This window comes from Notolepis coatsorum (assembly GCF_963971535.1).
Source record: "Notolepis coatsorum genome assembly, chromosome: 20".
In the NCBI taxonomy this organism is placed as follows: Eukaryota; Metazoa; Chordata; class Actinopteri; order Aulopiformes; family Paralepididae; genus Notolepis; species Notolepis coatsorum.
The window spans coordinates 33,458,073-33,485,659 of NC_140184.1; the positions used below are offsets into that span (position 1 = coordinate 33,458,073).

Here is a 27,587-nt window from a genome sequence, read left to right on the forward strand (position 1 = left end):
GTCGTCTTTAGCTATTTTTTCATGGAACGTTAAAGGTCTTAACAATTCCATTAAAAGGGCTAGCTGTCTTGATACTATATCAAGAAATCAAGTTGAAATTGCCATGTTTCAAGAAACGCACTTGCTTGAAAGAGATATGCACAAATTAGAAAATCAGCGTTATAAAGTGGCTTCTTCTGCTTCAGCTTTGAATAAAACCAAAGGGGTTGCTATAATCATTGATAAAAAATGCAAAATTACCATCATAGGCAAAGGCAGTGATCAAGGAGGAAGAATAGCTTTTCTAAAATGTATTCATAATGGTAAAATAATTGCGTTTATTAATGTCTATGCACCCAACTGTTATGAACCAGACTTTTTTCAATCATTGAATAAAATCCTAATGGAACTAGCTGATTTCCAGTTGATTATTGGGTCAGATATGAATTCTGTTTTGGATCATACCTGGGATAAATCAAAAGCAGTTAATCATAATGCTCGCTCGACAAACGCTTTAAAGCACTTGCTATCTGACTTTAATCTTATTGATATTTGGCGGGTTCATAATCCAGGCAACAGGGAGTATACTTTTTTCTCTAATAGACATCTATCATTTTCCCGTATTGATTTAGTTTTAATATCAACATCCTTATTTTCAGACGTAAAAAAAATTGAAATCCGACCTATGAGTTTATCAGATCACCATGCCTATTTCTGTCAATTTCAATTCAGCCAGGCTAAGAAAAAGGCCACAAGATGGCGCTTTAACTGCTCTTTATTGGAGAATCCAGCATTCTGTGAGCAATTTCAGTCTGAGCTAGCCCAATTTTTTATGATTAATAATAACTCTGTGGATGATTTCAGGATACTTTGGGATGCTACTAAAGGCTTTGTCAGAAATAATGCTATTACTTTCTCTTCAAGTCTTAATAAATCTCAGCTAAAACGAATATCGGAATTAGAAACCATGCTGTCTACCTTGGACCTATCTCAACAGAGGCATTACTCTCAGCAGACTGCCGCTAGCCAATCTTATCAGGAAAAGAGCAGAATCCTCCATCCATAAAGGTAGAGTAAATCAATACTTTCATGGTAGTCGACCGAGTCAAATACTGGCCAACAAACTACGCAATAGTGATCTTGTAGGAAATATTACTACTGTTTAGGCCTGCCGCGATAAGCAATAAATCGATTAATTGCTGCGATAATAAAAATGAATGCAATGATTTTGACGGGCGCGATTAATTGCTATTTGCGCGTTTGTTTTAATGAGGCGGAACCAGTGCCCCTTGTCAGTCACTGTCCGTGTTGGGAGGCGGGCCGCTGACGTTACTAGAGTACAGCACGGGAGCTCCGTGGGGCAACGCCATATAGCTTAACTACATTTCTCAATAGTGTTGCTCCTTTTAACCAAGTAGCATTATTTGTAGTGTAACGTTAGCTATTTTTAGACCCAAGTAGTTACTCGCTACTGCCCGGAGAAACTGGACTGCTAAATAAAGATGAAAGATAGAGCTTTGATTCTCATTCCATGCTAACAACATTAGCTAAATAGCTAACAAACGAAATACAACGTATAGCATAGCTACAAGTACAACACAGAATAACGTTAATACAATTACATGCATCATTGTTTACAATGAACGGGTGGGGCTAGTCAAAGGACTGGACACAGGGACAAGTTAAACATGAATTAATTTATTATAACACTCCGGTAGTTTCGAGTCGTGCTGCAGTGCTTACGCACCACAGCTATTCTATTATATACTGCTTTGACGCTTCCTCCTCATCGTTGATTGCCTGTAGTAGCTGCATCTAACGTTAGTTAGTAGCTAACGTTAAAACTAACCTAAAGTTAGTTGTTCACCAACTATTTGTTTTATCATTAGCTCAAAAACAGAACCGGACGAGACAAGTTGTCGGCTCATAGCCGTTCTGCTTAGGATAATCACAACAATACTTCCGGTCCGGTCGGTGGGCTTCAAAATAAAAGTCTAAAACACCGGAAAAGACGGAGCGGTGGGCTTCAAAATAAAAGTTTTGGGAAATAAATGTCTCAAAAAAAATTCTCTAACCGGTCGCAATAATATCGCTTATCGCGATATTTTCGGGGGCAATTAATCGCCCAGCAAAATGTGTTATCGTGGCAGGCCTACTACTGTTACATCAGAAAATGGTGAGCTGCTTACAGATCCTAAATTAATGAATACAAGATTTGCAAAATTTTATAATGATTTATATACTACAGAAGGCGAGCGTTCCTCTGAAGAGATTGAATCTTTTTTAATTGGCCTTAACCTCTCTGTTTTGTCACCAGTTGAATCAAGTTTAATGGGTGCTCCTATATCATTACAAGAACTCAAAACATCTCTGGAAACTATGAATAAAGGCAAGTCTCCAGGGTGGGATGGCATTCCCCCTGAATTTTATTTGCGGTTCTGGGACGTCTTAGGCCCACTACTACTTGAAATGATTAATATATCCATATCTAAAGGCTCCTTAGGGAGAGACGTGAATATGTCCCTAATCTCTCTTTTATTAAAAAAAGGTAAAGATCCAAACCAGTGTTCTAATTGGCGCCCTATTTCTTTAATTAATACAGATGCCAAACTATTTTCTAAAGTATTATCTTGCCGTCTTGAAAAGTTTTTACCTAAACTGATTCACCCAGATCAAAGTGGTTTTGTTAAAAAACGGCTTTCGTCTGATAATTTGCGACGTCTCCTTCACATTGTCAACTCCGCCTCTCATGCTAAAGTGTCGTCAGCTGTTCTCTCTGTTGACGCAGAGAAGGCCTTTGACCGTCTGGAGTGGACCTATCTTTGGGCTGTACTGAAACATATGGGACTAGGTCAACATTTTATAAATATGGTAAAGATAATATTTTCTAATCCATCAGCCAGTGTCATAACCGGAAATATTAGTTCTCCTCCTTTCAAAATCACTTGTGGAAGTAGGCAAGGGGATCCGATCTCTGCAAGCTTGTTTATTTTATCCCTTGAACCTTTAGCCCAAGCTATACGGCAATCAGAAAACATTAAGCCAATCTCTGTAAATTCTACTGATCATCATATTTCGCTCTATGCGGATGACATCTTGTTATATATGGAGAATGTATCTCAGTCTCTCTCAAGCCTCCTGAAATTTTTTGAAAAATTCAGTTCAATTTCAAGTTATAAAATAAACTGGACCAAATCAGCACTAATATACCTAAGAACCACTCCTGACTCTGTGCTTGACCATGAGATCCCGGTTGTAACCCAATTTAAATATCTTGGTATTGATATATTTCCTTCAATTGAAAAAATTGTGTCTGTAAACTACAATAGAACCATTAGGTCAATCATAGACGATCTCAATCGATGGTGTAATATACCTGTCTCCCTTTCTGGAAGAGTCTCTATTATCAAAATGAACATATTACCTCGAGTAAACTTCTGTAGTTCCATGATTCCTATTGCCCCACCTGTTGCTCATTGGGAAAATTTACATAGAGCAGTCTCAAAATGTATATGGCGAGGCAAGCGAGCTCGGGTTAAACTTACTACCTTACAAAATGAGCGGCAATCTGGTGGTTTAACTGTGCCAAATTTTAAGTTATATTTTCAAGCGTTATCATTTCGTCCTCTGTTGAGTTGGTTTAATTTAAATTCTGAGGCCCCCTGGCTTAATATTGAAAAACATATTGTGGCGCCGATTCGTTTACAAGACATTGTCTATTCTCTATCAAGTTAGGACATTTACTATATAGCTAGCAGGACATAACTAATTATATCTGTATAATTCCTTTTATTTTTTTGGTCTTTGTTGAAATCTTTGTTCAATTCTTTTTCTTCTCAGGCCTATGACGGGGTGGGTTGGGGGGGGTTACTATTATTAGTAATATTATTATTATTTTATTTATTTTTTGTCAACGGTGGTTGGTGCAGGGGTTAGGGGGTAGGAGTTTTCTATTTTAAATGAGGCAAGGGGCAAGCCAATGCGTGTAATTGGCAAATAATTAAAATTTATGTTTTATGTGCATTGTATGCCTGTACCTGTGCCTTTTCTTCCAAAAAATGAAATTGTATTAATTTCCGCCTTGTTTCAAACTGGTTAGGCTTAGGCCCTCTTTCGAAGTCGCCCTCGTTCGAAGTTGGTTATGCTTAGAGTTTGGAATCAGGGCTGGTGGTCTATCGCCCTGCTCTAAAGATAAACTCTAAGCATAACCGACTTCGAAAGAGGGCGACTTCGAAAGAGGGCCTAAGCCTAACCAGTTTGAAACAAGGCGGACATTAATAAAATGTTCAATCAATCAATCAATCAATCAATCAATCAATTCAGGCCATGGTTAGACTAGTGTTTTTGTGTTCGTTTTTTGAATACGTTTGCTGTCCCTATTAGATAGAAATGCCGTTTTGGCAGGAAACGTTTTGGCCCTACTGAAAACGCTAAATTGTGTTTCCGTTTTGGAATAACGCCAAAAACTCGCAGACAACGTGTCGTGTAATCTGCGCGGAGCCGTTGTTGCTCAACGCCCATGCGCAGTAGATCAGGGCCGCGAGAACTCCGCGGGGAGTGGGGGTGCTGAGATATCGATCGTTTTTGATTAATTTTTTTTTTTTATATATATAATTTCTTTTTTTATATAAAATATATATATTATATAATTATACTTGTAGTTGTATTGTCTGCGAGACATCGCCACCACGCAACACGTCAAAATGCTCGCTATCTGCAAACAGCTCCACTGTCTGTCAGTCATAACCAACACTCTCGTTCACTAGGATACTATGATGAATTGAAAATGGGGGACGGTCCCTGATGTAAACAAGACGAAAGTCTTTCTCTGGTCTACATCCCCTTAACAATTGTATGTATTGAGCTGTAATGTACTGTACCCATTCTGCAATCTGTTAATAAACTTTTCAATCAAACTTATCAATCAAAACAGCTGCCCAACTCCGCGCTCTGAGCGTTCTGATGCACACATCACAGCCCAGCTTACCCCATCTGGCTGTTGCGCCCTCTGTGTCACTGTCGCAACAACAATCGCTGCAGGAGCGATAATAATAATAACACACATTACCTATTCCGAAGACGGTAAAACACAGAAGGTGGTCTTGCGTTCAGGAGTGGTGGAAATAAACTCCTTCATGACAACATGAATGTCCAGTGAGTCCAGAATATCCGGATGCATATGCTGCAGCAAGTCCAGGTTATTATTATTAAAGAAATCAGATGAGACATTTCTTTTCGGAAACACAAGTAAACACACTCTCCACTTCAGACAGTCCTCCCTCTCTGCAATTCGTTCCCGCATACAACATCGCCGACAGATATATTCCTTTACTGCGAATTGTCCCAAAACAAAAACTATTCCAGGCCGCTATTTATTTTACCAACGGATTTCCAGTTCCGCGTTGACGCTTCCAGGCCGCGTCTATTCGAATCCCAACCGGTTCATGAGTCTACACGCTGTTTTAATAACACTGCATTATCGAGACAGCGCCCCTATGGATCTGGCAATGAATTCCAAGAATAGGGTAAATCTGCAGTGCCGTTCCGCTCTATGACATTGAGTAGCGTCGGTATTCCAATGGAATAAAGGCCAAAACCACCTTGCAGTTGCAGTTACCCTCCCCGCCAGCAGGGGGTGCTGGAGCACCCGTCGCACCCCCACTTCTCGCGTCCTTGCAGTAGATATCATCTGCGTGCCCTCACCAAACGTCCGGTGACGACGTTGTAGAGAACTGGAAGAGAACAGGATCCAGTAATATTTTTTCAGCACTGGATAAGTCAACATGAACGACCAGGTAGCTCAGGTGTGCGCTGTGTTTATGATTGTACAATCGCTATTCAAGATGTTGATGTCACAGCACGCTGCTATAACAGCACGCGCTATAGCAAGAGATGATATAGAAAGACGTGATAGAACAAGACAAGATATAGAAAGACGTGCTAGAACAAGTGCTAGAACAAGACGTGCTATAGCAAGCCGCGCTATAGCAAGCCGCGCTATCAGACGCCAGTTGGGAATGTTTCACACAAACGAGAATCCCCGTCTCCGGGTTCAGCAATATCGGACCTACGTGGAGCGCCAGTTCTGGATGAGACCGGGGAGAACGGGACAATGGTGGACGAATTTTGTAGACGGAATTACGCTTTCTGAGGAGTGGCGTGAGAACTTTAGAATGTCGAGATTGTCCTTGATCGACCTCAGCGAGAGACTCCGTCCGCATTTGGAAGGAATCACAACCACGATGCGGGCTCCCGTGGATGTGCTCACAAAGGTAGCTTGCACATTGTATTACCTGAGCGACGGTGGCAGACAAAGGAAAGTCGCAAATGCATTTGGAATATCTCGACCATCTGTTTCCATCATAGTCCGACAAGTCTGTAAGGCCATTACCACCTACCTGGGCCCAGAATACATCAGAATGCCGAGAACAGAGGCTGAGGTGAAGCAGCATGTCGCCAGGTTCTATGAAGCACACAGAATGCCTCAATGTCTAGGTGCGATCGACTGCACACACATAGAAATCAAAAGACCCCGAGGTCGTTCCACAGACTACGTCAACAGAAAGGGGAGACACTCGTTCAATGTACAAGCGCTGTGTGACTCGAACTACTGTTTTATGGATGTTGTTGTCATGTGGCCCGGCAGTGTACACGACGCTCGCATCTTTGCGAACTCGCCATTGTGCATTGCCCTAACCGATGGGACAATCCCCCCCTGCCCTAAAGAGCTGGTGCCGGGCGAAGATCCTGTTTCTATCTTTATTCTGGGCGATCCGGCATATCCATCCGCATGCTCAGTGCCGAATTCGACACGCGATCCGTTGCGGTCTGACCATGCCTCGTTCTGACAAAACGAAAGTGCTCAGGTTGCAAAACGAATGTCTCACTCGGCTACCGCTACGTTGCGACCTGGAAAAGCGAAACTCATCTTCAAAACAAAATGAAAACATCAGTCAGTCTAACTGCAGCCTCAATAACCCACGCTCACTTAAAACAGAGCACCTCCCAGCTGCTTCTATAGAAAGTAGGTTCCAATTTTTTTTGCCTCCTATAGGGCAAAGAAAACATTAAAAAAAATTTGAACCTACTTTCTATAGAAGCATCTAAGAATGAAGTTCTTAACTGTTCTTAACCAGTTCGAAACAAGGCGGACATTAATAAAATGTTCAATCAATCAATCAATCAATTCAATAACCCACGCTCATTTACACACACACACCTCCGCGTGAGCGTGTGTTATTGGTTTGATTGATTGATTGCTTGAAAATTGTATTACCAGTGAAATGCATGTCCTTTTGATGAATGGCATCTAACAACAGACTTTGCGCGATATTTATTTTGTTCCACAATGACTCATGACCCACCAATTACATAATCCAACATTGTGTAAGAAACTAACACATTCGCCGTGACAGAATAGTTTTTGATTTAATCGTTATGACGCTTTCAACATATCCATTCGTAAAGATTATTGTCCGCCATCTTGCTTTCATTTCTAAAACCACGAACGGCGGAGTGATTGTAATTCGGTTGTGGGCGGGTTCTGGGACCACGAGCATGGATTATAAGAAATAACCACATGTAACTTGACTGTTTCAGCCAATCAGAATCGAGAAATTTGCATGCCATTGTATAAGATCAAGTAAATGCATTTCTTTAAATAGACTTGATCCTAGTATCCCTAGTTTCACAAATTACCAAGACAGTTTTGATGCAGTATCACAGCAGCCCATTTAGATGCAGTATCACAGCAGGCTATTTAGATCAGTGTTTCTCAACTGGTGGGTCGCGACCCACTTTTGAGTGGGTCGCGGATGTGTGTGTAAAAAAAAAAAAAAGATAAAAGTAAAAAGATATATATATATATTTTTTTTTAACTTTTTTTCCCCCACTACCTATCTTTGTGAAAGTGGCTTCTCAGCTCTGGTCCAGCTGAAGACAAAGCGGAGGAACAGATTGGACATTGAGCATGACCTCAGAGTTGCTTTGTCTACCATCACCCCAGACTTTGAGACTCTTGTCAGGAGCAAACATCATCCCCAGTTATCCCATTAGTTCCCTGCATGTTAAGCTAAGAAGTCTGCTAAGAAGGATATATTATTTATTATTATTATTATTTTATTTCATTGTGTTTTTAGCCCTTAGTTGCACTTTTGTTGCAACCCCAGTTATCCCATTAGTTCCCCCAAACGTAGGTCTGTTATGTTAAGCTAAGAAATCTGCTAAGAAGCATAATTATTTATTATTATTATTTAATTTCATTGGGTTTTTAGCCCTAGTTGCACTTTTGTTGCAACCCCAGTTATCCCATTAGTTCCCCCAAACTTAGGTCTGTTATGTTAAGCTAAGAAATCTGCTAAGAAGCATATTATTTATTATTATTTTATTTCATTGGGTTTTAGCCCTAGTTGCACTTTTGTTGCAAACTCAGTTATCCCATTAGTTCCCCCAAATTTAGGTCTGTTATGTTAAGCTAAGAAATCTGCTAAGAACCATATATTATTTATTATTCTTTTATTTCATTGGGTTTTTAGCAATAGTTGCACTTTTGTTGCACTTTTTGTGTTTATTTCATGTTTTGAAAGATTGCGTATTACTGCAAATAATTTTTCTTTTACATAAATCATAGTGGTTAAAAATGTTGGGTCGCGACTTAATGACTAAGGAAAATGTTGGGTCCCGAGGCTAGACCAGTTGAGAACCACTGATTTAGATGCAGTATCGCAGCAGCCTATTTTAATGCAGTATCACAGCAGGCTATTTAGATGCAGTATCACAGCAGCCTATTTAGATGCAGTATCACAGCAGCCTATTTTAATGCAGTATCACAGCAGCCTATTTAGATGCACTATCACAGCAGCCTATTTAGATGCAGTATCACAGCAGCCTATTTTAATGCAGTATCACAGCAGCCTATTTACCCATGTGAGCCACATCCCCAGACATAGACATGTCCCACGACTGCTAATGAGGTGATTAGGATCTTACTTACTGTGCTACAGTCAGTTGGAGCTGATTAACAAAGTGTGTCTTACCAAGTCCTTTCTGTGGGGCGGGGGACCTGAACTCCATCAAGTACTGCAGGTAGGGTTTCTCTGACGTGACCTCAAAGTAACGGATGTTGCCGTCCCCCTGTAAACACAGCAGAGTAGTTTACATTAACACTTTGAGTGCCAGTGACGTCATAACTCGTTTTATCAGCCCAATGCCTGAATGCCCACGATGCCAAATATTTATTTTTATTTTTTTATTAGCGATCTGAATTCATATTTCATCAACCGAGTCTCCCGTTGGTACAGTAGCCCCATCAGGAGCTCAGATTTGGAAAAAGCGCCCCCTATCGTCTATCCCTGTGTAACTGCAGGTCAGTCGCTTAGATCAGTTAGGATCGGTAGATCTCTAGAGGTGGAGCCTTGAGCTGGCAAGCCGTCTGATGGACATGGCAGTGATCGCGGGACGAAAATCAGCCTGGAATATGTATTTACAGCAGCCAATAATCAATAAATAAGCGTGATCGATATTTGGAATGGCGATCAGGAATTGGAATAATCTTTTTGGATAACATCTGATCTCAGGTAAGTCAAGTCAAGTCAAGTCAAGAGTTTTATTTGTCACCGCATACAAGTATACAATGAAATGCGGGTGGTCTTGCCCGCAACGATGTGCAATACAGTGGTACAACATAATAATAGAATCCAATAAAAAACAACATTGTGCAATAAACAGGTAACAAGCAGGTAACATGGTGGGACATCTCGGTATCTGTACATAGTTATTTACATAGCATGTAGGACATGCTATATCCTTTGGTAGTGCAATACACTGTTACTGTTGCTATGCTATTTTTAAAGTGACCTTTCCTTTTGGCCATAAGTGTGGGCGTGTGCGGCATGAGTGTGTGCCTGCTCATGTTAAAGTGGCTGCTAGTGTGCGAGCGTGCACAGCGTGCGTGTCGTGTGTGTGCTCATGTGTGCTTGTGTGTGGAAAGTTCAGTGCTCTGTGGCACTCAGTGTTCATTGTTCAGGGCTCTGATGGCCTGGGGGAAGAAGCTGAGCCGAAGCCTCTCTGTCCTAGTAGCTGGGGTTCGCAGGCGTCTGCCTGACCTCAGCAGCTGGAACAGACTGTTATTGGGGTGGTGGGGGTCTTTCATTATTCTGCAGGCTCTGGATTTGCACCTCTTGTTGTATAGAACCTGCAGGGGAGGTAGTGCAATACCCCGTGGTACGCTCGGCTGAGCGCACCACTCTCTGTAGGGCCTTCTTGTCCTGTGCCGTGCTGTTTCCATACCAGGCAGTGATGTTTCCAGTCAAGATGCTCTCTACAGCTCCGGAGTAGAAGGACTGGAGTATCTTCCCCGATACTCTGAACTTCCTTAACTGTCTCAGGTGGTAGAGGCGCTGCTTCGCCTTTTTTTACTACTGTGTCTATGTGTGTTGACCATGTCAGATCCTCTGAGATGTGGACCCCCAGGTACTTGAAGCTGCTCACCCTGTCCACGGTAGCCCCGTTTATCATCAGTGGTGTGTGTGTCTCCTGCTGTCCTCTCCTATAATCCACGATCAGCTCCTTGGTTTTACCAATGTTCAGGAGCAGGCTGTTGTCCTGGCACCAGCGTTCCAGTACCTCAACCTCAACCTCCTCCCGGTAGGCCTTCTCGTCGTTGTCCGAGATCAGCCCCACCACCACTGTGTCGTCTGCAAACTTCACTATGGAGTTGGAACTGAACTTGGCCACACAATCGTGTGTGTAGAGTGAGTACAGCAGGGGGCTCAGAACACAGCCCTGGGGGGACCCGATGCTCAGGGTGATGGTGTTGGAGGTCTGACCCCCCACCCTGACCGCCTGGGGTCTTTCACTCAGAAAGTCCAGTACCCAGGCGCTCAGGGCGGAGCTCAGACCCAGCTCGATCAGCTTGTCCACCAGTCTTGTGGGGACTATGGTGTTGAACGCTGAGCTGTAGTCAATGAACAACAGTCTCACATAGCCCCCCTTCTGGCGGTCAAGGTGAGAGAGGGTGCTGTGCAGTACTAGGGATGGGTACCGAATTCGGTACTTTTGAGGTACCGAACCGAAACACGTCGGTACTACCGAGTACCGAATCAAGTGAGAAACCGAAAAAAAAAATAAAAAAAAAATAAAAAAAAACATTTTTTATTGATTCTTTTTTGCTTTTTTTTTTTTTTTTTTTACTTTTTTCTTTTCATGTCAACGTTCACACGCACAATATATGCTTACCTAGGATTTGACTTGATTCAACAACAAAGCAGTCGGAGCAATGACAAGCCGAAAACTGTCAAAATTGTAGTTATTTGAAGTTTGGATTTTTTTTACGACTGAGGTAGGTAAATTAAATTTCTTGAGACTAAAGTACCGAAAAAAGGTACCGTTGGGTACCGGTATCGATTCACAGGTACCGGTACCGGTATCGGTTCAAATGTGAAAGGTACCCATCCCTATGCAGTACCTGGGAGACCGCGTCGTCAGTGGACCTGTTTGTCCTGTATGCAAATTGCATAGGGTCCATATCACTGGGGAGGGAAGCACAAATGTGATCCTTGACCAGCCTCTCGAAACATTTCATAACCACAGAGGTGAGTGCCACCGGTCTGTAGTCATTGAGACATGTTGGGGAGGGTTTCTTCGGTACAGGGATGATGGTAGACATCTTGAAGCAGGCAGGGACCACTGACTCCGCCAGGGATTGATTAAATATGGCGGTAAACACCGGGGCTAGCTGGTTGGCACAGGACTTAAGTATGCGTCCTGTTATACCATCTGGGCCAGCCGCTTTCCTGGTGTTCACCTGCATAAATGCTCTTCTCACACTGTGTTCCGACAACGAGAGAGCGTCCCCGCCCCCCCGCGGTTGCCCCCCCCAGCGGCGCCACCTTCTACACCAAACCGAGCGTAGAAAGAGTTGAGTTTGTCCGCGAGAGAGGCGTCGTCGCTCCCCATTGAGGGGGCGCTGACTTTGTAATCAGTTATTGTCCTCAGTCCCCGCCATAAGCCTCTTGTGTCGTTATGTGCCATTTGTGTCTCCAGTTTATCAGCATATGTCCGTTTTGCAAGTTTTACAGCCTTGCGCAGAGTATAGACTGAAGCCTTATACTCCTCCATGTTTCCTGACTCTCTACCCCGGTTGTAAGCAGTGGTGCGAGAGTTCAGAGCTGCTCTGATAGTACTGTCCACCCACGGTTTCTGGTTTGGGAAAACCCGCACCTTTTTCGTGGGGACAATACTATCAGCGAGTGTTGTTATGTAGCTCACCACGGTGTCTGCGAGCTCGCTGACGTCACTGGCGCTTCCCTGGAACATATTCCAATCCGTGTCTGCGAGCGCGTCCTGGAGCGTGGCCTCTGATTCGTCTGTCCATTTTTTAGGAATCTATTTTACCAGTCTTAGGATAATCAGACCTGTTTTCACGGAGATATAAGCTTTTTCCCTATGTGTGTGTGTGGCTGTGTGAGCGATCAGGAAATAAGAGAATCGATTTTTCAGATAGCCTATATAGCGTGCATACGTACACATATACTATCGATAATCTAGCGTTTATTTGAAAACGATTCATAAATAGGCCGAAAAATGACAACGTTTTTGTGTATTCTAGAATATTCCAGTAAAGGGCGATTATCACGGAATCTTTATTTCCTTGAAAACGAGGGCTTTTCAAAATGCTATAAAACGAAAATGAACCAATAAAAAAACAATCCGTTTCGACAATGTTGACTGCAAACAAGTCATTGATAAGCGACGGGCAGATTAGACACATAGCCATAATTTAAAACATAGATTAGGCGTTTTAACGCTATCATTGAAGTGGGTGGTGGCACTCAAGCACTAAATCGTGCGCCCCCTGCTGGCACTGAAAGTGTTAAGACTGTCAACACAGCAGAGTATTTTACATTAAGACTTTCAACACACCAGAGTATTTTACATTAAGACTATCACTGCACAGAAATTAAGCTCTTTTGAAAGTGGTTACCAATGGTTAGAGGCAGCCATGTTGGAAGAAAGAGAACTATACAAACATTCGGTGCAAGGCCTCTATTACATTGTAAATATAATCTCAATTTTTTTCTTTTTACGTTTTACATTACATTAGACAAACATTTTTTTATTCTGAGACAGTAAATTAATTGGTATGTATAATGTTATTCTGAATGTCCTCACCTTGCCTGCCAGATACAACATGTGTGTGTCAGCATCATAGAAGGGGAACAGCAGTCCTGAGAGGCCGTCTATCTCCTCCTCCATAATAGGCATGGATAGGTCCTCCTGAGAACACACACACACACACACACACACACACACACACACACACACACACACACACACACACACACACACACACACACACACACACACACACACACACACACACACACACACACACACACACACACACACACACACACACACACACACACACACACATGTTCAGTCTGTCTCTAAACTCTGAACACAGACATTCAAGGACATATAGAATGCAACCCACTGCTTGTCTAAACACGTTTCCTGAAACTATAGCTACATTTCTCAAAACTCTACACACAAAGCACAGCAACAAAGACTATTTCTGCAAAACTCTAGGCACAATTCCTTTGTTTTCACTCAAATACAAATTCTAAAACACAAATTGCATCATTTAGCAGACTTTGTTCACCTGGAAAACACTGGCCTTCAAAATGACACAACCTAATTATCAAGTAGTTCTCACCTGTTCAAACTCAATTGGCAAAACACTTCAATCATGTGTCAGAGCATAAAAGAGATGAGGGTGACCTCTACTGTGTTGGGGGAGAAATGAAGCAACATGGAGAACAGAGAGGAAGAGAAAGAGTGAGAGTACTGTAAGAGTAGGAAGAGGAGGAGGAAGAAGAAGGTGAGCCAATATTTCGAATGAAATCCCTGCAGCTTTGGTTGATCATGTCCTCAATCATGGCCTACCAATGACTGAAGCTGATCATGTCCTCAATCATGGCCTACCAATGACTGAAGCTGATCATGTCCTTACTGTAATCATGGCCTAACAATGACTGAAGCAGAGCTGATCATGTCCTTACAGTAATGATGGCCTACCAATGACTGAAGCTATTCATGTCCTTACAGTAATCATGGCCTACCAATGACTGAAGCAGAGCTGATCATGTCCTTACAGCAGTGCTTCTCAAACTTTTTCTGTCAGGCCCCCCTTTGGCGGACCAAAATATCTTGGCCCCCCCCCCCCCCCCCTCGCCCCAACAAAATAGTAATGAAATGGGCCATGTTTAAATTTATTGAAATAACACCAATATCGTGACCTTTCAAATTGACAACACCTTCCCTCGCGAGAGCCACCTTGTCTCGCTGTGAAACAGCACTGCAGAATGGTCAGCTCCCATCTCCTCACACAGAGCAGAGAACAGGCACGCTTTCAGGGCTCGTGTTTTGATGAAATTTACCACGTTTATAACTTCTGTCAAAACCTCATTCAGCTCAGGGCTAAGCTGTCTTGACGCTGGTGCCTCTCTGTGAATTTACAGTGCGTCCATTGCGCGTTTGGCGAGACCCCCTTGATGAGCGCCTGTAGCCCCCTCCTTTTCCCTGCCATGGCCTGCGCACCGTCAGAGCAAAAGCCCACACAGTTCTCCCATTTCAGTCCATGTTCTGTCAGGTAACTGTCAATAATTTTGAAGAGCTCATCAGCTGTCGCTCTGTTTTTGACATATTTGCAAAACAGCAGATCTTCACTCAGTGACTGGGAATTTACAAAGCGAACATAGGAAATAAGCAAACAGTCTTTATTGCTGTCAGTCTTTGACAAGGCAACACGCATGTCATCCTCAAGGCTCAACTTGGCCCTATATTTTGTTTTCAGAGCTGTCATTGATGAAAAGCCAGCTTCACACATATGTGGTGCTGAATGGTATCAACACCTTAACTGCTGCATCATGAGATACTTGGTACTCAGCACCACACTCTGAAACTAGCTCTCCAGGTGGTATCAGATGAGATTTCAATGAGTTCTTCCAAGAGTTTGGATGGAGATGTGTCAGGAAGCTTTGTCTAAATTTTTTTTATCGAGAGTAACTTGGTGATCCTTTTCTGTGTTTTATTAAATAATGATTTTCAGATTTTGAGAAATGGTCAAACTTATCCAAATATGGTATTTTCATGGAGAACAGTGCAGCTGCAACAGATAGCACTTTAGTGATAATTTTCTGTAATCCAAATTTTTTATTTTTTTTTTTATCTCAAGGCCCCCCCTGTCATGCCTCTGCGCCCCCCCTGGGGGGCGCGCCCCCCACTTTGAGAAACACTGCCTTACAGTAATCATGGCCTACCAATGACTGAAGCAGAGCTGATCATGTCCTTACAGTAATCATGGCCTACCAATGACTGAAGCAGAGCTGATCATGTCCTTACAGTAATCATGGCCTACCAATGACTGAAGCAGAGCTGATCATGTCCTTATAGTAATCATGGCCTAACAATGACTGAAGCTGATCATGTACTTACAGTAATCATGGCCTACCAATGACTGAAGCAGAGCTGATCATGTCCTTATAGTAATCATGGCCTAACAATGACTGAAGCTGATCATGTACTTACAGTAATCATGGCTGAAAGATATCACTGGTTTTCATATGGTTATAACAACATGTATGTAAAGTAAATATCTATATAGATATTAGTTTAACAGACCCTGTGTGTGTATTAGACTTTAGAGACAGACATTCCTCTATAGCAGGGGTTCCCAAACTTTTCAGGCCGGGACCCAGAAAATAAGGCGTCAGAGAGCCGCGGCCCAATGCACATCGTCAGGCTTTTCTTTATTTTTTATTTTTTGCCAGGCGACCGATTTTTTAAGCCAAATATCACTTCAATCCTATTAAGTTAGTTCAAGTTAGTTATTCATTTATATGTGCTATTTATGAGAGGGCTAACTTGTTGCAAAATAATAATGATAATAATAATAGCCTCATTAAAATACTATTGTTGCTTCGGTTGTTTTCAGCGTTTTATGTGCATAATCTGTTATTTAGTTTGAAATGTTCGTTGAAATAAGTAGATTTTTCGTTTTTGTTTATTTATTAAGTTAATATAAAACCATATAGTCACATTTTAGAATACAATAGAATAGAATTTTAGAATACAACTAGAAACACTGTCCTGGCCTGCTTCTAAGTTCAGTGGCCTGACAATTATTATTTTTATTTTTTTTTAAATCATCTCGCAGCCCTCCCGTGGCTGCTCGCGGCCCACCTTTGGGTCGCGACCCCGACTTTGGGAACCACTGCTCTATAGGGAGGTCACGGTGTAGTGGTTTCGCCATTGCTGTTTCCGGCCGGTCCACCTCGATTGAAATTACAACGTATTTCCCCATTGCCCATTTCTAAATCGTCTCGTTTAAAACAAATAAAGCATGAACATTTGCATGGTGTACCTTTCTGTGCGTATTAATCCACAATCTATATCTCAACATGAAAATATTCGCAATTAATTGTAAAATTATTACGTCGAATTTTTTTTCAACCAAAAATGCTTAAACAATAATGTTAGTGATAGAAATTAACTCATTTTGTTCAAAAATGGAAAGCTTTTCAATTTCCATGCGGCAGAATTGTTACAATAGCCGATAATCCATTTTCCCAATGATAAATCCCTATACGGGTGGAACAACCAGTGACATTAGACTACACGTCCCTATATGGAGGTGGGGAGCCAGACGAGTTTTGACAGCGAAACGAACCACACTGAGAGCTGAGCTCCAGCGCTTCGAGCCAAGGGGGAGGGGGAAAAGACCACGTGGTAGATAGCTACAGGCTAACAGACAGGCTTTGGCTAACAGACAGGCTGCAGAACCACCGAAGCGATCGACAGAGAATCTATTAATCTAGTTTCTGACACCATCAAAGACTTTCATTCTGTACGAGATGCTATGTTTATGGAAAATAAACATCCTTTAATGATAAAGAGACAACGTTTCCAGTACATACTTTGGTCCGGATGCATTAACAGGGGTGAAACAGTGTGACAGCCAGTGCGTGGGAGGACTGAATCCCACCAAATGATTGCCTCATCATCAACTAATAACACAACGCAGAAGACTTCATGGAAGGGCAGATGGAGGCTGATAAAGGCCAAAGACACCGTTTTCTAACATGGCCTAACAATGACCGAAGCTGATCATGTCCTTACAGTAATCATGGCCTAACAATGACGATGATCATGTCCTTACAGTAATCATGGCCTAACAATGACCAAAGCTGATCATGTCCTTACAGTAATCGTGGCCTCCCTCCTCACTCCCCCCCCCACCCCCTCCTCCCTCATCTTTATCTGCCGAAGACTTCGCGATCTTCTTTGAGGAAAAAGTGGAGAACATCCGCAGCTCCTTCTCCCAACCCCCACCCATTCCAAATACTGAATCGAGAACCTCATCCTTCACTCTGTCATCTTTCTCTCCCATTACAGAAGCCGAGACCCTGACACTGGTAACTTCGAACCGTCCGACTACATGCCAGCTAGACCAGCTACCCTCCCCACTCCTCCAGACCATAGCACTGGACATCCTCCCATTCCTAACTGCAACCATCAACTCCTCACTCAACTCGGGGGTGGTCCCCACCTCCCTAAAACAAGCCAGTCACGTCATAAAAAACCAACCCTGAACCCCACCGTCATAGGCAACTATCGTCCTGTCTCCCTTCTCTCCTTCCTTTCTAAAACACTTGAATGTGCTGTATCCAACCAACTTACTGCTTATCTCCTACAGAATGACCTCCTAGACCCTAATAAGTCTGGCTTCCGGACTGGCCACTCCACAGAAACGGCCCTCATTGCGGTCACAAAGGCACTTCACTTAGCAAAAGCGAAAGGCCTCTCCTCTGTCCTGATTCTCCTAGATCTATCTGCAGCCTTCGACGAAGTCAACCATCAGATCCTCCTCGCGGCCCTCGCAGGAATGGGAGTGGCTGGCTCTGCGCTGACATGGCTGACATCATACCTGAACGACCGCTCCTACCAAGTGTCATGGAGAGGGACCCTGTCGGCCACCCGCCCCCTGCGGACGGGTGTCCCCCAGGGCTCGGTCCTAGGACCCCTTCTCTTCTCCGTCTACACTAAATCACTGGGTAACATTATCACGTCTCATGCCTTCTCGTATCATTGTTATGCCGATGATACTCAACTCTTCCTCTCCTTCCCTCCCTCAGATATCCACGTCTCTGAGCGGATCTCGGCCTGTCTATCCGACATCTCCGCCTGAATGACGACCAACCACCTCAAACTGAACCTAAGCTAAACAGAATTGCTACACCTGCCGGCCAAATCCTGCCCCCTGACCGACCTTTCCATCACAGTCGAGAATTCAGCTGTGACCGCGTCCCCGACCGCCAAGAACCTTGGTGTTGTCCTCGACGAATAGTTGAACTTCTCTGCTCACATCGCAGCGACAACCAGAACCTGCAGATTCCTCCTGAGCAACGTCAGAAGGATCCGCCCCTTCCTGACAAAAGAAGCCACCCAACTCCTCGTCTAATCAACAGTCATCTCCTGCCTCGACTACTGCAATGCACTGCTTGCTGGCCTCCCGGCCACTGCCACCAAGCCTCTTCAACTCATTCAGAACGCAGCGGTCCGCCTGATCTCAAACCTACCGAAGTCGGCCCATGTCACCCCACTTCTTAGGGACCTGCACTGGCTCCCCGTTGCTGCACGAATCCGCTTCAAGGCCCTCGACCTAGCATACCGTGCGGCGAAGGGAACCGCTCCCGCCTACCTCCGGTCAATGGTCTCTAACTACACACCCTCAAGACCCCTACGCTCTGCATCTTCTGGCCACCTCAGACCTACTCCTATCCAAGCTCCGGGAGGGTCATCAAAGAGAAGTCGCCTATTCTCAGTCATTGCCCCACAATGGTGGAATGAACTACCCACCCCAGTTAGGACAGCTGAAACCCGTCCAATCTTTCGCCGTCATCTAAAGACGCACTTCTTCAACCATTATCTGAATAAAAATATAAAAAAAAAATTAAAAGAAATCGAACCCTAACTAACGTTCTGTCATGCACTTGTCCTAATAAACTAACCTACAATGTAGCACGCAACACTTTGATGAACATTGTTACTCAGCTGATAGAGTTGTACCCTTCCTGATGACTTGTTGTACAGAACTTGTAAGTCGCTTTGGATAAAAGAGTCAGCTAAATGTAATGTAAATGTAACATTAACCAAAGCTGGGCAGTGAGTCCAGCCACATTTTCCTTTTACAGTATTGTATTTAGATATTTATCACCACATTTTAAGCCTTTATTGTTATTGTTTGTGGGCTTACGAAAAACATTTGTATTACAGTAACAAATACATATTTGCTTTGTTACCTTTCTGTGTTTGTGCACAGATTTGTATCATTACATCCCCCAATGTAAGTCTAAAAATGTTCTTACAGTACTGTAACCGTTGTGTAACAATGCTGCAGTATCAACTATACATTATACTGTAAGCATACAGTATGACTCTGGGAAGCTGGGTTGTGAGTTAATTGGATAGACAAACAGACAAACCTATTTTGGGACAAACAAAACCCCTACACTTTACAGTAAAAAGGAAACAATTGCTACACATTTTTACTAGAGCTGGGCCGTTAACGGCGTTAAGGCCGGACTGTTATCGCGCGATAATACAATTGACGCCGTTAATCTATTTCTCAAACTTGGGTCTCCTCTCTCTCTCTCTGTCTGCACGAGAAGCGAGCCGCTCACTCACACATACACATACGGGTACTTAAGGGCGGGGCCTATTTGTGGCTCAGTGTTGAAGCGCTGAGGACACAGACCGAGCTCTGCGCTCATTATTATTATTATTATCATGGCGGAGAGAACAAAACGAAAGTATGGGTACACTTTACGAAAGTCGATGCCGACAACGCACGTTGCCACAAGTGCAATAAAACATTTGCAAGTATGGGATGCAATACAAGCAATTTGTCAAAACATCTGTTGTCAAAACATAACATTAGTCTACACTGCAGAAATGCGCCGTTTTCGACTGCTTTGCTCGCAGTGTTCCATCTCCATGCACGTCCACTGCAGGTAAGCCAAGATAATCCGGAGTTAGCTAGGCTAATAACTAATTATTACGAATAGGCTAATAAATAAAATATAATTGTTTAGCTACAAATATATTTGAAAGATGACAGCCCACGCCTCCTCCCTCTCCCTCCACCACCAGCCTCCCAGCCAAGCCAAGTCCCTTCACCCTAGCAGCTAGGAAGGATGACAGAGGTAGGGGGGGGGGGGAGACGAGTGTCACAGGGCTGTGACCCAGTTTGTTGTCAAAGGCCTGCACCTCTTCTCTACAGTGGAGTCCAAGGGCTTTAGGTAACAACTAATCATTCAGTGTATATATATATATATATTTTTTTTTTATCTTACATTTGTTGTTTATTATAAAAAGTCTATAATTCAGACACATTTAAAACATTGTTGCTGCTGTTGCTGAAGAAATTATATTTATTTATTATATTTATTTATAAAGTTATATAAAAGAACATTGCTGCTGCTGTTGCTGAAGAAATAATATTTATTTATAAAGTTATAAATAATAAAGCAATGTCGATAAAGTACCGAACCGTTAAGCAGTATCGATAAGAGTAGTAGTATCGATAAAATCCTAACGATACCCATCCCTAGGTAAAACACACATATTTTGAATGCCTTCGGCAGACTTCAAATGAGCCATTTTAATCTAGATTAATCTAGATTAACTCCAGGATTGCAGATAGATTAATCTAGAATTAAAAAAAAATAGCTATGCCCACCTCTAATTTTTACACATATGTAAAACATACAGTATAAACAGTATTTTGATGGTAGTGTTTTAAATGTACCACACCAGTGTTTAATTGATGCTCTGTAAGAGATATTTATAAGATAGCTGTGTGTATTGTTTTGATAATAAAACTGTAAGCACACATATATACAGGTGTGCACACACACACACACATACACGCACACGCACACGCGCACACACACACACACACACACACACACACACACACACACACACACACACACACACACACACACACACACACACACACCTTACCTGGTCCCAGAGAGCGATCTGCCGTGTGTTCCAGCGGGACACTCCAGTGGTCACCAGCCGCTTCAGGTTCCCCAGGAACACCACTCTATTCACACGATGGTTCTTACAGTTAGCATGCTGCAGGGGAGAGAGAGAGAGAGAGAGAGAGAGAGAGAGAGAGAGAGAGAGAGAGAGAGAGAGAGAGAGAGAGAGAGAGAGAGAGAGAGAGAGAGAGAGAGAGAGAGAGAGAGAGAGAGAGAGAGAGAGAGAGAGAGTGTCCTGGTCTGCTTTTCTTCAGACAGACAGTTACAGAGCTGGATTTTAAACCCAAGCAGCCAGAATGCATAGATGGTGTCCTAGACACGACGTGTTGTGTGACCACCTGTGTGTGTACGTGTGTGTGTGTGTGTGTGTGTGTGTGTGTGTGTGTGTGTGTGTGTGTGTGTGTGTGTGTGTGTGTTACTAACTGAACACTGTCAATACATGTCATGTATTCACAACACAAGATCCATGTACCGTAGGTAGCATGTAGGTAGTCAGATAGCTTAACTTAGAACACACCCCCACTAATTGCATGACTCAGGATGGTGTCTGGTGGTGATATGGTGCCACTCCAACAGTACTTCCTAATGGTCTAATTCTCTTTATTGAAAGACCCCACCACTTGCTATTCCTCAAGTGCAATATCCACAGTGCAATACCCACCCACTACCGTCTGACACTGTGATTGTTATTTTGTATTGTTATTTTGTATATTGTTATTTTGTATATTGTACAGTATTGTAACATTGTTTTATTGTATAGTATTTATTGTATAGTTTCTCATTTATAACTTTTTAATATTGTATATTTGCTTCCACTAATCTAATCTAATCTATTCTCAACCAGCCTCACCTGAAGGACTCTCCCAGAGCGCGGCTCAATAACACGCAGCTTCTTGTCCTTACAGCTGGTGGCCAGCAGGCTGCCGTCTGTGTTGAAGGACATGTTGAGGATGACGTCCGTATGGCAGTCAATCATTTTCACTGGTTCACCAATCTCCAGGTTCCAGATCAAGATCTGAGAGGGAGGGAAGGGGGGAGAGAGAGAGAGAGAGAGAGAGAGAGAGAGAGAGAGAGAGAGAGAGAGAGAGAGAGAGAGACTGAAGGCTGTTGGATGGCTGTGGTTCTTGAAATCACCAAGGTGAACATTTTGTAAATTGCTGAAAGGATGGCTGTTTGCTTCAGCCAGGATACAGAATGAGATAACACATGTTTCCGCTGTATGATATGACAACTGACATATAAAATAGAATGAGATGAAATGTTCAGTGCCGTTTGTTTTTACAGTGGTAGAGGCTGAGGTAGTGGCAGGGTACCTTGTAGTCGTAGCCAGCGCTGAAGAGGATGCCACTGCTGGTAGGGTGCCACTCGATGAGACCCACACGCCGGCTGTGGCCATACAGCTCCAACACAGCCTCCGTCATGTTCCGCCGCAGACCACCCTCTGGGATCTCCCATACTCGCACCTGTACACACACACACGCACGCACACACACACACACACACACACACACACACACACACACACACACACACACACACACACACACACACACACACACACACACACACACACACACACACACACACACACACACACGGAGTGGAGGAAAGATGCAGAAAGATACAGAGAGTACACAGTACATGATCATCATACAGCAGTGTTATATACTGTACACACTGATGTGCACAAAAACACATCCAATCCCACTGGCCTTTCATATAACTTCCCGATATGACCGCCTGCCTATCTTTTGCATAAACTCCAAACTGCATCTGATCAGCTTTACATAGCTAGCTAGACATTCCTTTGAATCAAAAATAGCATGCTATCAATGTGGCCTACAGCATTAGGATTAGGCTGGATTACGACTATGGGCAGATGCTCTGTGTTGTGGCAGAGATCAGGAGATTATCTCTCAACAAGTGAGAAGACTATACAGGAGACAGGGTAGGCAGGCATGGCTGGACCATGGAGCAGTGGAAATAGGTGTGGATATTGAAACACCAAATAGTAAATACTGATACTAATATAAGTCTAACCATACAGGACATATCTTAGTATATGGTTTGGCAAAAGTGAGAGCATGGTCAGTGTTTTGTAGTTGTTTTACTCTATGAATTGGAGGAGACATAAAGGCTGCAAAAATCTCTCACGAAAATGTAGTTATTTATCACTTAATACAAACATGATCATAGATCATTTAATCTATATCTGTACTATGCACTTTATGTCTGTAACTGCACTATATTTTCTTTATGTGGAAGCCTTTATGTCCGAGACAAATTTCCTTCGGGACAAATAAAGTAATCTTGAGTCTTGACAAATCAGCTGAATCATCTTGCGAACCACTGCTCTGTAACGCTACAGTAGGCCTACAGCCTATAGTATAATACATACACTAGGGACGTCCCATATGGAAAATAACTATAGGAAAATGATTGTATTCCTGTGTTTTCCTGTAGTAGTTTGCACCAATTACTATAGAGATACTAAAGTGAATCACTATAGAACTATAGCTTCTAGCCTAAAACCACAGGAATAGGCTACCGTTTTTTTCAGTAGTATTTATGTGGTAAATCTAGTGTGTATGAAAACAACACAGGAATACTATGAATCACTATAGGATTTCTGTAGTAAATCTAGTGTGTATGAAAACAACACAGGAATACTATGAATCACTACAGTATTTCTGTGGTAAATCTAGTGTGTATGAAAACAACACAGGAATACTATGAATCACTTCAGTATTTATGTGGTAAAGCTGTTTACCGAGGAGTCTTCTGAACAGGATGCTATGATGTTCTCAAAGAAGGGGTTCCACTTGATGTCCAGCACGTTGCCCTGGTGACCACACACTCTGGGGTGGTGAGAGTCGATACGGCCGGCCTGGAGGGGGGAGATATGATGCTCATCACATGACCTTTTCTGTCCAATAACAGCATATGGACATGAATACATGTACCATGTCAGGAAACAAACAAACTATATAATGGAATAGAATAGAGCTGCCAACCGGACCTGGATTTTTTTTTTTAAAGGAATGAGATAAAGTAATCCAAAATAGCAGTATTGTGATAACCATTTATCCCCCATAGTTTTGTTATTGAAGTAACCCAACATGTCCAGCAGGGGGCGGTGGTTCATAATAACAGAGCGTCAGCAGAGAGCTCTCAATATCGGTCATGATGATGTCATGAATGTTTGATGCCTCTTCAATCCACTGACCTCATTCTTAATTCCGTAGAGAGATGGCTAAGAGCATTCATGCCTTAGTGGAATCCTCCATTTGTGTGTGTGTGTGTGTGTGTGTGTGTGTGTGTGTGTGTGTGTGTGTGTGTGTGTGTGTGTGTGTGTGTGTGTGTGTGTGTGTGTGTGTGTGTGTGTGTGTGTGTGTGTGTGTGTAGGTGTGTGTGTGTGTGCGTGTGTGTGCGCGCACGTGTGTGTGCGTGTGTAGGTGTGTGTGTGTGTGTGAGTGCATGTGGTTACTGATATCTCTTAAGGACACACACTCACATACACACACACACACACGCACACATACTGTCACAATATAGCGCTGCACCAAGTCCTCAACATTTGATCTTCTCCCTCCTTCACCTCTAATGACATGAAAGTCATCTGAATGCCTTCATAGTAGAATCTATCTCCCACGTTAGCTAAAGCTAATTTCCACGGTAATTTCCCATAGGCAGCTCACACCCTGCGGAATAGACGACAGGCCAATGGATGTCAAAGCTTTGATGTGTCCTTGCAAGGAAGAGTAGATCCTAAACTAATTAAGAATTAAAACCTCAATCAGTGTTTTTTTCTGGCCATATCAATGTGGGGTGTATTCACATACATCCATGAAGAGTTTGATATGGAAAATAAGAATATATTTACCAACATTACCAACATAAACAAATATTCTACTGCCACAAAATAAAGCAAATACAATCAAAAACTCATATTTAGCTGTTGTCTGGTGTTAGTGATTGTATCAAAAGCTCAGTCAATGGACTAGAGACAGAATTATGTCTCCATTCCTATGTTTCACTGTTGGTGGTGGGGCTACCCATCTGTTTACATGTGGATCTCTGACGGGTCTTTAACCTTCTCTATCATCTGTTTACATGTGGATCTCTGACGGGTCTTTATAATCTATTTACATGTGGATCTCTGACGGGTCTTTAACCTTCTCTATAATCTACATATGTCACAGTCAAGGACCAACTCAACATATCAACAATATGGTATTTGTTTAGTTGAAACTGCAGCCCAGTTGAGAATAATAACTATTGGAAACCATATGCACAAAGATAAATGCACAACTGTCCTTTTGGTGTAAGTTCCATATGATAAATGATATGGCCATGCCTGGATATTTTCTATGAGCTAATTAAATGAACAGACAATGTTATTATAATCTCATTATCAATTTCTTCCTATTCTGCTCTGACAGCTCGGAGGCCAGTCATTCTCTTAGCAACTGGAACATAATGTAGTCTCACTGGTAAGGCTCCTTAACACAGGGCTGGACCCCCTGCTGCTTTCATAACTGACACACACACACACACACACACACACACACACACACACACACACACACACACACACACACACACACACACACACACACACACACACACACACACACACAAACACACAAACACGCAAACACACATACATATATATTGTTTTGTTGCACACACACACACACATATACTGCAGGCTCACACAGAGACATGTACGCATGCACACGTACACATACACATACACATACAGGCACATATACACAACTATTGCTCAACCAACTGAACTTAGTGCGGCACAGTGTTCATCAGTCCAATTAATCTGCCAACTTTAGCATATAGTAACCATTTATAATGCTGAATGGTATGACTGCATGATAAAGGTCTGTGACTCCAGGCCAGTTTGTCAGTGGCTGCCTGTCTGGAGCTCATTTCCTGAAGCCATGGCAAGAAGACCACTCCTGGTGACAACACAGATGTGCTAGCCTGGGACCAGTGGCTTTACTACACCTGAGGCACCACTTTGAATCACCTTCCCAGTTTGTTGTACTCTGTGGTAGCTACCAGCTCTGTTTTGCAAATCACAACACATTGTATTTATTACAAAGGACATGCTTTTGTTGTTGTTATTTTATTGCCTGAACACCAATCTAGCAACAGCCTTGCAAGCCTCAGACTGGCGTCCCAGGTGAGACAAAAAAATCAGATTAGATGTTCAGAATATAGAATCATTTTAATGACAGGGAGTAAGTAAGAAGTGTGGAAAATGTATTATTGTAAATTGAAATACTGTATCTGACACAAGTTTGTCAAATTATGTATTTTTATCTTGCCTTCCTAGCCACTTTCTTCTTCCTTCTTCCAATAGTCTTTGCTATTGTTGCACATATGGCTGTACTGCTGGATGGAGATTCATAAGGTAGTGACTAACAATAAATCGGACTAATCTAGTATATAAATAATCTCTGCAGCAGTTGGTCCGAAATGGCTGCTTTTTATTGACTGAATTAAGATGAATTTGCTGAGTCATGCTTGTTAAATTGAATTGATATTCTGCTGCTGTGATATTCTGACCATGTGTTCATGGTCGCCGCCTGTCCCACAACCTCTGCATGCACTATGCATGGCCCTCAGCGCTACTCGTAGTCTCTGTGGTTAACTGTATACGTTTCCTTTTTAAGGCCCCCTGCTGGTACTGCACCTTAACTGCACAGTCATACCTGTGTGTCATTTTCATGCCATAACCGTTTCACGTGACACTGCCATGCTATCCTGTAGTGGACCGGTGGGCGTATTTCACACATGGGCGTGATGTAGGGTTGCTATATTGCATGCTGCTGGTAATTTCCATCGGCATATCTGATGTGCCTGTAGTGCTCCGACAACGGATTAGCATTGATACTATTCCTGTTCCTCCCTGCCCATGGCAGTGAACAGGACAGGAATATAGACAATGGTCAATAAGAGCACACACACACACACACACACACACACACACACACACACACACACACACACACACACACACACACACACACACACACACACACACACACACACACACACACACACACACACACACACACACACACACACACACACACACACACACACACACACACACACACACACACACACACACACACACACACACACACAAAACAAGTAAAGAGATACAAATACAAAGTAAGCAAAGGTAATGTGTATCACTCCTATTGACTTTAATCTTTCTGCAATAACCTCTAGGAGACTACTGTCAAGCTAATAACATACTACCACACTGGATCGCTACTGTATACTGTTCAAAGGCAAGGCCTAAAGCAACCCTGGTGTTTAAAGAGGGAGGAGTGTGTGTGTGTGTGTGTGTGTGTGTGTGTGTGTGTGTGTGTGTGTGTGTGTGTGTGTGTGTGTGTGTGTGTGTGTGTGTGTGTGCGTGCGTGCGTGCGTGCGTGTGTGTGTGTGTGTGAGGGGGGGGGGGGGGGG

At 42.9% G+C, this 27,587-nt stretch overlaps 1 protein-coding gene across 2 annotated transcripts in view; it reads right to left on the bottom strand.

Annotated features, from left to right (window-relative positions):
* The window catches only part of coro2ba (coronin, actin binding protein, 2Ba), a 163,724-nt gene that overhangs the window by 49,254 nt on the left and 86,883 nt on the right, over positions 1 to 27,587 (bottom strand). For both annotated transcript variants that reach the window (XM_084337146.1, XM_084337147.1), the window contains exons 3-8: positions 23,863 to 23,979; positions 22,406 to 22,555; positions 21,943 to 22,107; positions 21,070 to 21,186; positions 13,150 to 13,254; positions 9,015 to 9,111 (exon numbers count right to left, since the gene is read on the bottom strand). In XM_084337146.1, coding sequence (XP_084193272.1) covers positions 9,015 to 9,111; positions 13,150 to 13,254; positions 21,070 to 21,186; positions 21,943 to 22,107; positions 22,406 to 22,555; positions 23,863 to 23,979 — 751 coding nt within the window. The remainder of the gene's footprint in view (positions 1 to 9,014; positions 9,112 to 13,149; positions 13,255 to 21,069; positions 21,187 to 21,942; positions 22,108 to 22,405; positions 22,556 to 23,862; positions 23,980 to 27,587) is intronic.